The sequence below is a fragment of the Apostichopus japonicus genome, chromosome 3 (genome assembly GCF_037975245.1).
Source record: "Apostichopus japonicus isolate 1M-3 chromosome 3, ASM3797524v1, whole genome shotgun sequence".
NCBI classification, from domain to species: Eukaryota; Metazoa; Echinodermata; class Holothuroidea; order Aspidochirotida; family Stichopodidae; genus Apostichopus; species Apostichopus japonicus.
This window is the reverse complement of record NC_092563.1, coordinates 22267786-22283614: the sequence shown is the minus strand read 5'-3', so window position 1 is coordinate 22283614 and position 15829 is coordinate 22267786. Positions and strand designations below refer to the sequence as shown.

The following is a 15829-nucleotide window of genomic DNA, read 5'->3' as shown; positions in this document are numbered from 1 at the left end:
TTGCTGTGTCACATTTGTTAAAACTTGTTCCAAAAAGAAGAGAATTACAAAGTAGGTTTTGTTAAATTGACCAGTGACCAAAAAGTTGTGGAATTGATAGGAAATGGAGTGACTTTGGTGTAATTTGGAGAGTAGAGGTAAGTAATTATTTACTTCACTCCTCTCTTACCTGTCTCCAACTACATTAACGCATTTTCCTAGTCTTTCAGACGCCACTGGTAAATTGCGTTAGTGTAGTTGGAGACAGGTAAGTATCGTCGTTAGTAAATACCCAAACCAGTAAGTTTTGGATTTTTTATCCTATTTAGGTCTGAGAACAGCAATCTGATCTGAACCGCTTGCAGAAGGCAGTCTATTTGTGCACAGATTCAAAGACATAAAGATCAATGTTATTGTTACCCTCATTCACAAGTTCTTCCTACTTTTCCATATTTATAATAGTAAGAAGGAAATAATAATCAAAGCTGAAATTCTTCTTTATCTCTTAGTTTCCCACCCTCCCACAATTGGTGTTTGTCTTGAAGCAGTTTCTACTTCAGACAGACTTAAACGAAGTCTGGACTGGTGGCATCAGTTCCTATGGCCTCATCCTGATGATTGTCAGCTTCCTACAGGTAACATTTCTAGCAGATTATAGTGAGTATACTATAGTCACAACTGTAGCACCATCACTTTAGCCATTTTCTTGAGTAATGTGATTACCTTCTTAGCTCTGTCCTTCCACAGTTGAGGAAGCTCTTCTAGTTTATGACAATCACATTACTGCACCTCTAATGAGGAAAGAATTCCACCTCTGTTTGTGGTTATAGACATCAGAAAGCTGCCTTTTCTAATTTGGGTGGGATTTTTTTGTTTAGCTCAGACTTGTTCCAATAATCTCTTGTATTTAATTGTGAAGTTTTCTCCTCTTTCTCTACAGTTACATGTTCCCCCAGAACCAATCAATTATGGCGTTCTTTTGATTGAATTCTTTGAGCTGTATGGCGTCAACTTCAACTATTTCAAAACAGGAATTACCGTCGAAAATGGCGGTAGCTACTTTCCCAAAGAGGAAGCCTCTTTTATGACCGACCGCTTTAGCCTACTCTGTTTAAGGGATCCACTCAATAACGGTAAGTCCAATTTACACTCCCCTATTTTTTCACTAAAAGTGCAAATTTTATGGTATCAAAGTAGAAATATTCAGAATATTGTCAACTTCTCAGGCAATTTGGGATATGTCATAAATATTCCTTTGCATTATAAAATGAAATGTTTTGTAGTTTAAGGCTTCTGAGTTTTGCTATTTTACTTTGTGTTATCAAATACTGTATGTACACATGTGATGGGGGAGGGGGGTGGTTGGGGTGAAGGGGGTGGTTGGGGTGGAGGGGGCAGTGCGAGGGGAGATGTTTCAGCGATTAAAAGAACAGTATAAAACACAAACATCTCTTTACCTTTAATACATGGCAGAGAATATAATGAAGATATGCTCCCCAACAAAAAATCACAACTGAGGGTAAAGATAATGGTTGTATTCATTTCTGCATTAAGAAATAAATAAACATGATGTTAATTGGCCAGGAAGAAGCTTACTCTACTTTCATGTCAGTTTAAACTATTATTCCATTTTAACATTTCTCGATTGTCGACAGGAGTTGATGTTGGCAGGAACTCTTTTGGATTCATGGAAGTGAGGAAAGCATTCCATTATGCCTACCAAGTGCTCACCCAAGCTGTTGTACCTCACATAGACCAAGAAAGTAATGGTCATAGGTCAGTGAAATGCCAGAATTTTGTCTCCTTGTTTCTTTTGCTTTTCCTATATATTTCATATCATATTTTACCTATCAGGGTATATTTCTTTTGTCAGTCAGGCCCAAATGAGGCTGGAAAAAAGACTTTCTTTATAACCTTACCAAAGTATAGCGGTACACAATTTTGAAAGTTACATATAATCGTTGCTTTGAAAATTTACTGTCAAAAGGTATCGTACCAACAAAGGGAAACCAATACTGATTGTCATATTCAGTAAGAAAAAATCGTTGATTGAGAAATGTTTTACATCTAAACAAAAAAGTGTTGATCCTTAACCTAGATCACACTAGGTTGGCTCCAGAGGTACAGTGTAAATATTTCATTAAGCAACATTACAGTCATTTCCACTCAGATTGTCCCCTAGATTTATTTGTTCCTATTTCTTCTGGTTTTGCTCCACACAGCATCCTCGGTCGCATTATAAGGGTAACAGACGAAGTGATGGACCATAGGTTATGGGTCCAGCAAAATTGGGCCCGGAAAGCAATGGCTATGTATCCACACAAGTTTTCCATACATTGTAATATACCTCAACCAGATGCCTTCTGTTTACCTGACACAGCCTTGAGGATAGCACAGCCAATCCGCCCTGTGAATGCTACAACCATCATCCTTGCTGACAGTTCTCAGAGAAATAGCCAAGAGACAGGATCTTGCCAAGAGGTCAACAAAAAAAGTGCAATGAACCCCACTGCTGCCACCAGTATGTCCAACTCCAAGGATGTCATCAACAACAAAGTCATGTCTATATCTTCTTCTTCCTCTGGTGAAATTGTGTCTAGTTCCAGTGATTCTGTAAGTTGTCTGCTCAATATTGCAATTTAATCCACTCCTTTCAAATACTGAAAAGAAAAAAAGACAGGTCCAAAAACATCTGGAAACATTTTATATGATATTATAATAGTCCTTGATACAGGTGATGTTATCTTGAACTTTCAGGTCCTTGCTGTTTTCATTAACTTCACCAAACATTAAAACCAACAAGATTCCAGAAGATTACAAATTACCCTGGAATTAAAGTGGTAAAGCTTTCAGAAAGGTAGATTTTTGAAGTGAGAGGAAGTGGACATTGAAGTAGATCCAGGGGGTGAGGGGTGGGGAGCACGGTGATAAAATTCCAAAGACTTTTGTAAGCTATGATGATTCAAGTGCATATTTTAGAACAGAGACAGGTAAGTATCGTTGTTCATAAAAGCAGTAATTTATAGGGTGTTTGAGGAGGGTGTAAAGTCACATAACATTTAGTAGTAAAATAGTTGTTCTTAGCTTTCACAGCGGTGTGGTTTTGTCTCCTCAACCATTTGCAGAGTAACAACAAATGTGAATTTTCATTCTCATCCAATAACAAGTCTGAAATTCAAACGTCTCTGCCGAAGGGAAACTCCCGAAATTCTCCAGGAGGGACCTCATCGTCGTTACAGCCAGTGGTATCAAAGACTTATAGAAGCAAGAATTATACCAACCACCTGGCAAATTCCGCCACAATAGCGGTGGCAACTCAACCCAGAGTGGCAGCAGTGGCGGAGACAATAATAACAATGTCAGTCAAAATAGTAACTCTGTTAACAAAAGGTTTTAAAGAAGAAGCATAAAAAGGATAACTCTAAGAGAGGGGCAAAGAACTGAGTCAAAAGAAGAGACAAAAAAGTGCCTGTATTATCTCGGTTTTATTTATGAAAGCGACAAGATTGGTTGGAGGACAAGAAAACCAACAGAGAAGACTATGAAATTGGTAAACAGACAAGACTGAAAAATAATCTAGAAAATCAGCCCTGCTTTGATTAAGGAGGGATAAATAAAGAGTAATGCTGTTAGTTCGGTTTCATGATTTGTGATGTGTATGGATGTACTGAAATGAGCAAAATAAGGAGTTTGGAGTCAATTAAAAGTGTTTACCGTGATTCCAATCTGAAATTCACTCAAAGAGAGTCTGTTTATTCAGTATTAATGTGTTTCTAATCTCAAAGTGAAGCGGATAGTAATCAAACACGTCTACTTTCACACTGTCAGCCTTGTCAACAATGCAATTATTGTTTATATCAAATTTTCCTCTCAATAATTTTTTTTTTTAACTATTCGGTAATGATTTTTGTTTGGAGAAAGGAGGCGTAGGAAGGGGTGGATGGGTTTGTTTGGTAAGGGAGTAACCCAGAAATAATTGGTGTTTTCTTAGCAGTGACATAATGTCAGTGAAAAATGGAAAATAGTATACCATTTAATGACGATATCAGTGACAAAGAAGCCATATTTTGTTGGTTTCTTCTCACCTAGGGAGAGAATATAAAGCATAGTGAAAAGCCAACAATTTTTTATTAATGTTGTCATACTGTGACAGGAGAAGAAGCGAAAACAACTAAAAAAGATAACAAATGAAAACAAAACTTAGACACCCCACCGCCCCCACCCAAAAAAAAAATGCTAGAAAAAAAGAAGAAAAAAAACAATTTGACAGCAAACGACGTGAACAGGATGATCACAGAGAAGTAGGAAAGATATTATATTATTATTATACAGGAGTTCACTTTTGTTTTAGTAAAGATTTGGTTTTGACAAGATTAGTGGAAGTTAGTTCTAACAGTTTATTTTTGTGACATTTTTTATGGCTTTGAGAAGAAAGTTTTATCTGTTACCTAGAGCAATAATTGTGAAGTAACCAAGGAAGATGGGCAAGAGGTACATATTGTTTCTGAAATTGTAAAGCAGAGTTGGTCTCCATATCTTCAAACTGTTCTTGTATTCGCCATTTCGACGAAGGTGAATTTGATAGGAGGGTCATTGTGTGATTATCTGTTGCAGGTTGGATTTTGGTGCATTAATCAGTTGTTAGGTAGTGAAGGTGCCAAGCTATAATTTTTTCCTTCATTTTTATAGGACTTTCTTACTTTGGGAGTTACGCTGATTTGTGTCTGGTGTTTAAGAAAGGACTGATAAACATTTTAAAATTGTTACTATTGGCCCAAAAAATATATAAATAAAATAGCCAAAAAAGTGAAGGGATATCAAATATACAAAGGTTAAATTGAGAAGATGTGGTAATGGTTGGAAACACATTGGTTTACTATTGTAAGCAGTGGCGGCGCCAAGGGGGGACTTGGGGGGGGGGGGCTTTAGCCCCCCCCCCCCCCCACTGAAGTAGTCAGCCCCCCATTAGCCCCCCCAACTGAAATAGGCCCCAAAAAAACCTCATTGAAACAATATAGCCTACCCAAATTTTGTCAGCCATAACGCAGTGCTACAATGGTCAATGGAAATTTTGATGAATTTTTCACATGATAATAGTCACTGACTCAGTTGTGGTGCAGGAAGCCTTGTTTTGGTGACTGATAAAAACAATTCACCGACAGGTGTTCTCATACGGCAATGTCGTGTGCGTTTCACAAACAGCGTGTATACAGACTAAAACAGGAGTTGTGTCAGAGAGCGCGATATAATAATTGAGCAAAGGAATTGGATCTTTCACAGCAGGTAATATTTTAGTGATACGAAAACTGAATTGGTATCTTCCATTCTAATTTGACTAAAGTTACTCACAAAAAAATGCATATTTTTGGCGAAATTTTCAGGTGACAAAAGCCTCGCTAAATACCACCATTTTGCATGTAGGCCTTTCCAGGATTGGGAAAAATTTCAAAAGGGGAGGGGGGCACCCCCTCCCCTTATACCCCTCCCCCAGGACGGCGATCACTCAATCTTGTAAGCCACCCAAAAAAATGGCTCAGCCCCCCCTTAGCCTCCCCAACTAAAAATTCCTGGCGCCGCCACTGATAGTAAGGTTAGTTTGAGTGCTATGAGAAAGGGTAGGTGGGTGGCAAAGAGGTCCTTTAATCTGTCGTTAGCAGTTACAACGAGCTATCTTCTTGGTCACAACTAATTATTGCTGGGCAAGTCATTACAGGTAATCAAGATTCTCCCTCGCTGCCCTATACTTTTCATGAATTTCAAAACCCATGAAACATAAATATTGTTTCTTATTTGTTTCACGATGTACAGGACGTGGTCTTGTGCAGTGGATATGTGTGTTTTGGGGATATGTGTGTCTTTGGGAGACGTGGGGAGTGGGAGAAGGGGGGTGGGTAGACATGGGTGGAGGTTGGAGGAAATTAGTGATCAAATTAATCCATTAACAGCAGCAAACTTTATAGACCAACTCAAAAAGGGTAGTACTTAAATAACTTGTAAAATGAAAATTCATTGTAACAACAGGGTCATATTAGATCATGATATTGACTTCAGAAAGATAAAAAAAATAAATAAACAGAATAATTGGAAGAGCTTGTGTAGGAGAAACTCATAATATAATTGTTATATTGTTGAGAGAAAAAAATGTATTTTGTTTGTTACTATTTGATATAAGTAACATCAACCAGAAGTATAGAAGATTTGGCGGGGGAGGGGGGTCGGGGGTAGGCATTCAGGAGCATCTTATTGCATTAGGACTCATGTGATTATTCTCCAGTGATCAAATTTAAAAAAAAGTATAAGGAATTGAGGCAATGCCATGGCATTCATAGAGAGAATTTGGGATGGCAAAGATTAAAATATAGTAGTTGCTAAAACCTATGACATAAAATGCAGTATAACATTTAATTTTTGTTCTTTATATTATTATGAAAACATAAAAAGAGAAAATACCAGTTGTAACTGTGAAGTAAAAACTAAAAAAAATGTCAGTTTTATTTGGTTTTGCCTGGCAGCATTAGACTGTATATAATGACAGAAAAAAATGACTAAAAAATACAAAAATTCCCACCGGACATTAGGAATTGTTGCATCTTAAGTGAGTTACCCCTTTTAGTATCCTTTTGTTTATAATTGACTATAACCATTATTGTCTCCATTTTTAGATATTAATAGTGAATTCAATTAAAACCTTTGAGGTATTTTGAATATTCATGAAGCACAATGATCAGAAATGCATCCAATTATAGATTTTATGTTTGGGGAGGGGGGGGGGGACACACTAAAAACAAGTGTGTATCATTTTCTTATAATACAGAACTATTTTTTTTCTCACATTATTATTTTCATTATCATATCTTTGGATGACTTTAAGAAGGACAGTGTACATTCAAATTGGTATCATTGACACAGTTTACCCTTTGTCGCTCCTTACTGTCACTGCCATGGAATTTAGCACTAAAAATTTAACGTTAATACGAAAATTAATTATATAAAATAAAATAAAAATCAAAAACTATTCCAGTATATTTAGGGTACTGGGGAAAAAAAGAACAAAATATTATTTGAGTTAACAGAGAGAAAGAATGTAGAAAATGTAGTGACAGAAAAAAATACAAAAGAAGCCAAATGATGTATATTTTAATTTCAGTTAAAACAGCCACCTTTTGTTAAGATACGAGAAAGTTTATACAAGATCAATTGACATGTGTTAAACAAACGGATGCCACTCTTCAAAAACATGTTATGTGAGTGTGCAGTATGGTAAGGGACGATAATGATTGTGTGCACTGCCCGGTGTATAAACTATTCAAGAATATTGTTTGGTCTTGTTGTGGCTGTGCTAAACCTCGTGCAGTGATCACATTGCCATTGTTAGTAACACAGTGTATCAACATTTTTAATCTGTTGAAATCCTAATCAAAGAATACAGATTCATGATATGTTGAGAGATGATTGGTTAATTTTTAGATGGGAATCTTTATCAACTCAGCGTACAAGTTATGTTTTACTTTGTTATGCAACTTCCTTCATTTTGGTAAATCAATGCTCTATAAAGATTCACATTATTCACTGTATAATTACCAGCATGTACTACAATGTAGTAAAATAAAATAATTATTCTCATGTTACCATGGCAATGCAAATGGCAAACCATGGGAAAGGCTTGGTAATAGCATTTTCTTCAAAGTAACCAAAGATATGGACATCAATTTTGTTTTCATTTTGTTATAATGGTGACCTATGTTGAGAACCTCTTATTACAAGTTCTTGGGGAAGGATTGAGGTTCGTATAAAGTTAACACGTCTACTGTGAAAATGTGAGAAAGTATTTGACACCTGGCTGTGATGTCATCCAATTTAATTAAATATTTTTAATTTGACTGTTTCATGTGATGTTTCTACTGAATCAGATGTCACAAATGAATCATGGAAGTAAAGAAACTGTAGATAGTTTTATGTGAGAGTTTGAAAAATTTGTGATTATCAGAAATTCCATTCTCCAAATTGGACATCTTGACAAGGTATACTGTTATATATCTATCCAATAAAGGGATATGTGATGTAAGCTTGCAATATGTGTAAAGAAAGGTCAGTTTGATTGATATAGGGGGGGGGGATAGTTGGGAAGGATAGCTGGGGTGAAGGAAATCTGGGGGAGGATGGGGGTACATGTTTGAGTAATTGTGAGGGAGTAGGTTGGGAGGGAGGGAGGGTTAATGATGTGCTGCAAGATAATATGAAACAACCAAGAAATGTGATAACTATTTCTTTTCAATAAACAGTGGCACTTGTTGTATCCTCTTGTGAGAAAGGCATTGACCAAATTGATTCTATGTCAGTGTTGAGGTGGAGCGTAGGCAAATGGGAACAGCAAGGCTGTTTGAGACTTTTTAATTTTTTTTAAATCTTATGCATCAGTTCTCTAGTGTAAAGGACAATTTTTTTACTCTCAGGAAAAATGCATTACAGGAAAAAGGCAAAAAAAAAGGATTACAAAAAAAGAAAAATATTGTAGAAACAAAAATAAAAATAAACAAAAAAGCAGTATATTATATCATTTGTTGTGTTTATTTGATCTTGTTTTCTATTGTCCAGATTTGGACTCCAATTTTGTTACTTTTTTCAGAAAGATATCAATGATAGAACCTGAGCACAAAAAAATGAAATCGAAGTTGATCCAGCTCGCATCTCTGTCCACGTACATTGTAACCACGGTAACCATGTGATCATGACTATTTGTAAAGTGAAGAAGAATCAGTAGTCTCTTGGAAAGTAAACATTACTGTGGAAGGGAGGAACAGTGTGTGGGGTGGGGTTACAGGGAGGATTACAGACCTAAGTCAAAAGTCAAATTAAGGTCATGCTAAGGAGCATCATATATTTTCAGCTCTTATTTGTAGCACTCCCTTGTAAGGAGTTTACAAGGAAGAATTTTTATTCTAAAAGATATCAATGTCCAGAAAAACCAGTCTTCCCTATGTGAAATAAAGACATATATGTATTTTCTTTTACCAATTTCAGGCTAGCAAATCAGTTCTGCCACCAACTTGCCCCCCCCCCCCTCCCAAGGCACATTTTAAATAGGAAAATCCACCCTTCACACAGCCTATGATATCTTTATCCCACAGCACAGGTGTCAAATTCTTACGTTATTTGTCAGTGTTAGTGAAAGTTGACAAAATGTCACTCTTATCAACGTTGAAGTAATTTCTACCAAAATCGTAGGATTATTCTCAAACTTTGCAGTAGCTGTCAAACGCTTTTCTGTTTATCCGTTTTAAGATCGTTCCGAGTTGCTTTCCTGGACCGACTTCGAATGTGTGAGGAAAGGGCACTCCTTTAGCCCTCTCATATATATGGTGCATGGTTTGTTCCCACTTCACTGGTTGAGTTAGATGTTTCTTCAGGGACCTTTTGACGGTTTTGGATTCTGGGACACTTTACCGTCAATGTTTGAATACACATCCTCTTGACCTTGAAGGGTATCGGGCGAACTTTAGCTGAAGTGTTAAGGAAGGATTTTGCCTCTACCAATTTAGATTATCATCGGTCTCGGTTGTTAAATACACTGTCACATTTTAAGTGGGAAGGTTGTCAGGCGAGCTCCGCAACAGAAGTCAAGTGTACTCAAAACGCCAGTGTAAAGAGCCGCTTTTGTTGATCTAGTTTGTTTTTATAACAAAATAAGAATGTGTTGTTTGGGTTCTCTGTGACGTACCGTAATTTGTGTTTTAGCGCAGGAAACAGGAGTAAAATCTAATCATATCGGTGTAATGTAGTATATGATGTAGTGGAAGTTCCACTTGCTAAATTAGTGGTTGACGTGTGCTCATGTTTTATTTTTGCAGTCACTTTTTATACCGGCCGTTACGGCGAGGATCTCTGTTTTTACCTTTGTCTATTGCAGCGATGACCCTTTTCTCTTATTTGGATCCATATACACAGTCACCTGTGGCACATATATGTTAAAACTGAAAATTTGTTAGAGTGGTTCGACCACAACTTCGTCATAGCTTCACGCTGACTTACAAAAATAAATTAAAGATATGGGTAGCTGTTTGTCTCGACGGTTCAATTCTATTCCTCCAGCTGGTAAGTCAGATTTACATCAGAACTTTCGTGTTTTATTCTTCTCTTTTCTTTCAATAACTTTTCAATTTCTGGAAATTCCATCACTGTATGTTTAGAGAGTTGACGTACTAACATGAGAAAGATAAATGACTATTACAATTATAGGCCTCTACGATTCTACTTTTTTGAAAGTTTTTCCAATCCTCTCACTCAGCCAGCAGCCTCAAAATTCGTAAAACATAAGATATCTTACAATATTAAAAGTTATACTCACATCAGGATCTAAGCGCTGAGGCCGGTGTCAAGTGGTCGGCATTAAAGTGATGTAAATTCCAAATTCTTAGTCCCAGTGCTCCTTCGTTCCACAAACATGGATTTAAGATAAACTTTGGATGATGAAAACTTTTTAGTAAGAATGGGGGAAAGAAGGAGGTACCGTAAAGGGTGGTACGAGCCATGATTATTACTATGAAGAGACGTAAATAGTTCTGATATGAAGGCCATGAAAAGCATGGACTCAAATTTATGTGTGCTATTACAGTATTTATCTCTCTGTCTAAAGAAATAAAACCATCTATCTCACAATCAAGTTTTGAAATCACGTAGTCTAGTGTACGTACAATTCACTGCACCAGACAATGACAGAAATGGGGATGAGATTCCCATAAAGTGTTTCAAATTCTTTAATTCGATGAGATGATCTAATGTTAATAGGTGAGATAATTCACTGCCCGTGGATCGATAAATTGGCCACCTCTACTCACTTTCAGGACTGGCGTTAGAACCAGTGTCGTAGGAAGGTACTTTTGAGTGGGGGGGGGGGCTGAAGACTGATGGCCGGCCTGGGGGAGGGGTCAAGGGGAGGGGTCTCCCCCTCCCCTTTGGAATTTTTTGCATTTCCAGGTGGCCTCTGATGCAATTTGGTGAAATATAGCACACGTCTACACCCACTCCATTTTGTAAACTTAATTTTGTATTTTCACCTGACCTTAGATGCCCCCCAGCCCCCCGGTTCCTACGCCCTTGGCTAGAACGGTTGGTTCTGATTCTGTACCCCTTTCTCAATCTCAATTCCTACTCAGAGAAATACATCTCTTTGCCAAAACTTCACTTTTCATGTTGCTGAAATCTGTCCTTAAAAAAGCCATCTCGATTTTCGCCCCCAATCACTGATCCATTTCCCCGTTTTTACTTCACAACTGTCACATATAAGCGCTACTGTACTACTCTATATATCAAACATACGGAAAATCATTGTCATGTTCACGTCAAAACAAACATACAGTATAAATATTATCCATGCGTTATATTGCTGTGTTGCTAACCATCTTTTCCAATGAAGAATTACGTTACGTAAAGAGGCGAACTGGTGATTGGTCAATGTTCAGTGTACCCTCTGCGCTCGCGAATCCCATGGAGCGCCAAAAGTGAAACATGCATCAGCAGCAATGATCGCAGTATCTAAATCAGTGTGGCTGACAAAAGCCGAAAAAGGAGGATAAGGTTACCTCACGCACTGAAGAACGAGAAAAGACAAAGGTGTTGGTTTACGATAGGAAACTATGTGTTTGAAAAAGTTACCATTAAAACAAATTGTATGAAGACAACGTTTTACTTCTTTGAGGACACGGTTTTGTGAAACAAAGTATTCGAATTTTTAAAGCAGAAGATTTTATCAATACGTTTGTGACATACAACAAATTTAAAACTAGGTTTATAGTTTCGAAATTTAATAGTGAAATAAACTAGTTTCAATAAGTTACACTCTCTAATGTTCTTTCTAGGCCAATATAAAATTCGTGCGGGAGAAGCTCGTAGAACCGCGCCAGTTTCTGCCCACTTTTTCCACATTTTGATAGCTTATACTGTACTCTGTATACTCTTGAAAATTGTTCTTCAAATAAAGCAAGACATAAGGTTATTCTGTAGAATAAAGGGAACATGGCAACCATAAGCGTACGGGACCATTTCAGTTTGGGGGGCAGAACTTTTGTGCCCGAAAGTTCCCGTGACACTATTTAAGCGGAGCGCCACCATCGGTTGGCGCGTAGCGTACAAGAACATTTTTTGGCAAATAATGCCTTTCAGATTGCCGGAAACGGCAATTCTGAGGCCTTGCAAGTTGCATCTAGACATTCTTTATTTTATAATCTCACGTTTTAGAAATTTACACTTCCCCAAAAATTTGGTAAATTAGAAGAAGACAAAATGGTAACATCACTTTGAAGGGGAAAAATGGGACAGTATATTTTTTAAGCTCCTCTTTAGTTACCTTATTTATTATTCACAGTACTCAGCTACCCCCAGAAAAACATACATTGTTCAACGACACGTAGCCGGGATAATGTCGCTGTGTCGGGTGAGACTGCAATTTGTCTCCCAAAAAAGTATAAAATATAACTAAGAATATGATAAACCTGTACTTCTAGGCTTGTAGGCACACCCCCCCCCCACCATCCATGAAAAATATATACACTCATGTCAGTCTTTGATCCTTAGTGACTCCCTTACAGTGAAGTATTGGGTGTTCACAATTATAAGTAACTGACTGTATAGTGTTTCCTCTTTACTTATAGCTTATCTTAGCATGAAAACCTGTCTTTGAGTAATTGTGACATCTCAATTACACTCGTGAGATTAGACGTGTTTGCTATAACGCCCTTTATCTTTGTGCCACATCATTGATATTTCTGATCTGGTCGTCACATTCTCTGGTTTTCAGATACTTTACCAGTGCAGTGTACTGATGATAATAATATCCAGGATGTCCGTCATGACAGGAGTCTACTTGGTCTTCAGATCCATCCTCCCAGGGTTCAATCAGTTCCTACAGAGTTTGGTACGCCGTCATGTTTGTTAAATGTTCATCTTATTGGAGGATATGTAAAGCATTAAAAGATTGATCTTACCAGGATTTAAGTATCTCCATATATCATATTCCAATCAATTAGAAACTTCACTTTATATCCCTTCTTTCTCTTCCTAAATATTGGCTTCATTACAGTATAAGATTACGCTAAATATCAAGTTGTTAAAGTAAACTTACTTATTAGAATTGTGTATAAGGATGAAGAACCATGACGCACTGCAATAGAAAGTTCCACGATCCATGGCTATAGTTACTACGTATTATTATCATGCATATTCATTAACTGCAATATATTGAATAGCCAGTTGGTACAAATTTCCAATGCTTCACAACGCTATTGTCTTATATTGAACAGCCGTGTTTAAAATTTATCAAGTACAAGCGAGGTGGTCATAGTGCTCCCACCGTCAATGCGATTGCTTTGAAGCGGGATATGAAAGTACATCAATACCAAATATTGTCCCAGCTGAGTGACATTGAATAATATGCAGATATTCAGAATTGTCCATGTTCAGAAAGACTCAGCCTTCAGCTCATCAATGTAATAGTTTTAATAGAAAGAAAGCTTCAATTCAAGCCAGCAGTGCTCTAGTCGAGTACATGTAATTCAAGTACTTCCGGGTACTTCGGGTTTCGAGTACCAAGTTTCTAGTCCGATTATTGTTTTTAATAATCCGAGTACCGAAATGGAGTACTTGTTCATCCGGCTTCTTTTTCGAATTCCATACACAAAGGCCGTTATGTTAATGTCCAAGATTAGTATTGTAAGCAAACGAATATTATTAACCCGACACCGTTCTCTTTGATTTGTTGTAGATGAATTAAGTCCACCAATTTCTACTGACCGTTGTTTATCTGAACATGGACGCTTGGTCACCCATCCCACCGACAACCATTGAATCATTTAAAGTGGATTTTAGATTTTCTGAAATGAACCGGATGGAGGACGACATCACGTCAACAACATGTTGCAGTTTTTCTTTCATTTTTTTTTGTGTGATACTGTTCATGAGGGTGACGTCATCTTGCCTCGTTTCTGTTATAGTATTTTAATGTATTGTTATAAAAGAGCGCGTTTGTCTGTAATATATTTTTCCATCGGTGTGTGCACAGGATGTATTGTTTACATTTACTTCTTTACAGTACATAGACTGTACCCATGCATCATGCATTTATTATGCCTATATGAGCCATGAACACCAGTGGTACTTCAAAACGACGTCAGTTTGACTTATCTATAACAGAAGCTTGCCTCACCGCCTCCCCGTCCTCGCTTGAAGGGCCTCTCCGACCCACATGCGAGTTTCTAAAGTAGTCCAAAAAGAATGGTTGCCTAGGACCAAGTCCACCAACTATAGTCCACTTAGAGACCCTGGCGAGATATGAGCAATGCTTACTTGCATTTTCAAACACTTATATCTAATAGCATTATAGCTGCTAAATTATATCCCCAAGTCACTGCTTACAATGGTTTGAACTTTTTCAAATTTCCTCCAATAGAGCGATTTTTTAGATAATTTTAATGTTCTGAAATCTTGTCATAATAGGGGAAGGTAGTCCTCTACTTTGTTAAGCCATCTGAAGGTTTTTTAGAGGATTTCCTATCACATTGTCTATATTCATGTGATGAAACAAAAAAAAATCAGTCAATCAATGTGTGTATGTACTGACGACTATGAAATAGTACTTAAATGTTTGTTTGCTACTCACCCCCCCCCCCCCCCCCGCCATGGAGGCTTATAGACTCGCAAGCTGACCGTAGCCAATCTCTCGGCACACATCCATTTAACGTCCATGTCGGAAAGTTGTTATTGAACAACACCCTTGCCAGACGACACACATTGCTGTCGGCGGGGAATCGAACCGGCTATCTCATGACTGGGAGACGCCGGCGTTAACCACTAGGCTATAGACTCCGCCTATAGACTCCGCCTATAGACTCCGCCTATAGACTCCGGCTATAGACTCCGTTATGATGTAATCGTAACAATTTCCAAACAGTGGTGGAGAACTGACAAATAACCTTGTAGCCCTTCCAATCTAAACACAAATCGTCAACAAACTGGATACAGACCGTTTCTTCCATCCCTAGAGTGAACCTTTTAAATCATGAGTGGAGTTATTCGTTTAATTTCAACCAAAAGAGAGTGGTCGAAGAAATTGGGAGGAAAAATAATCGTTAGAGAAAACCGTAAGAAAGTTTCTGCTCGAAAGAAATCAACGTGTACTAGTTTAGCGAAACCTGTGAGAACCGCGCATAACGTATGGAATGAAAGGTCTAGTGCAAGTTGTGCAAATAACCAGTACAAAGTATCGCAACTTAATAATTCAAAGTACAACACAAATTGTCATCACTTGCAATCATCGGTGTTCAGCACATGTTCGGCAAGACAAGGCAGAGCAAGGAACCAAGTCAGAAGATATGTGTGTCAGAAGATATTCAACTTGGCAACGGTATGCATTAAGTCGCACACTCCTGCAGTTTATAACTACTGTAGTCGTAATGTTGTTTCATCATTTTTATGCATGCAAATGGTTCACAGTATGCATTCATGTATGTAAAATTTTGTTGTGGTGGCAACTGTGGCATTCACAGTATCATAGGCTAACACTTGCACAAGCAAATGTACGTATTGTCTGTAATTTGAAAAATTAAAAACAAAAATGATGACGGATACACAGTGAACACTAAATACGGTCAGACATTCAACTGCCAGGGAAGAGCTCACAAGTCAAGACTATTTATAAATGTGTCATTCTAATGGCTACTGTATATCTGCTACAGAAAACTGTGAGAGAGAGCCAGATAGAATTTATGGTACTAAGCATAGAGTAGTGGTTACACACAACACATGTACAGTTAAGAACGAAACCTCAAAGCTCCTGCCCAGTACCCACACATACACATGA

General features: G+C 37.6%; 2 protein-coding genes and 1 long non-coding RNA gene across 4 annotated transcripts in view; all 3 read left to right on the top strand.

Moving 5' to 3' along the window:
- The window catches only part of LOC139965475 (uncharacterized), a 32922-nt gene that overhangs the window by 7320 nt on the left and 9773 nt on the right, over positions 1-15829 (top strand). The window contains exons 5-7 of one of the 2 annotated variants that reach the window (XM_071967873.1): positions 489-614; positions 920-1112; positions 1635-1755. In XM_071967873.1, coding sequence (XP_071823974.1) covers positions 489-614; positions 920-1112; positions 1635-1755 — 440 coding nt within the window. The remainder of the gene's footprint in view (positions 1-488; positions 615-919; positions 1113-1634; positions 1756-15829) is intronic. The other variant, XM_071967874.1, reaches the window with a different exon arrangement.
- On the top strand, positions 9963-14256 carry LOC139965502 (uncharacterized). Its single transcript, XR_011792274.1, has 3 exons — positions 9963-10071; positions 12773-12889; positions 13736-14256. It is a non-coding gene; the product is annotated as an uncharacterized lncRNA (long non-coding RNA).
- Positions 15233-15829, top strand: part of LOC139965488 (terminal nucleotidyltransferase 4B-like) — a 100668-nt gene continuing 100071 nt past the window's right edge. The window contains exon 1 of the mRNA XM_071967904.1: positions 15233-15373. The gene's annotated coding sequence lies outside the window, so the exon portion shown is untranslated. The remainder of the gene's footprint in view (positions 15374-15829) is intronic.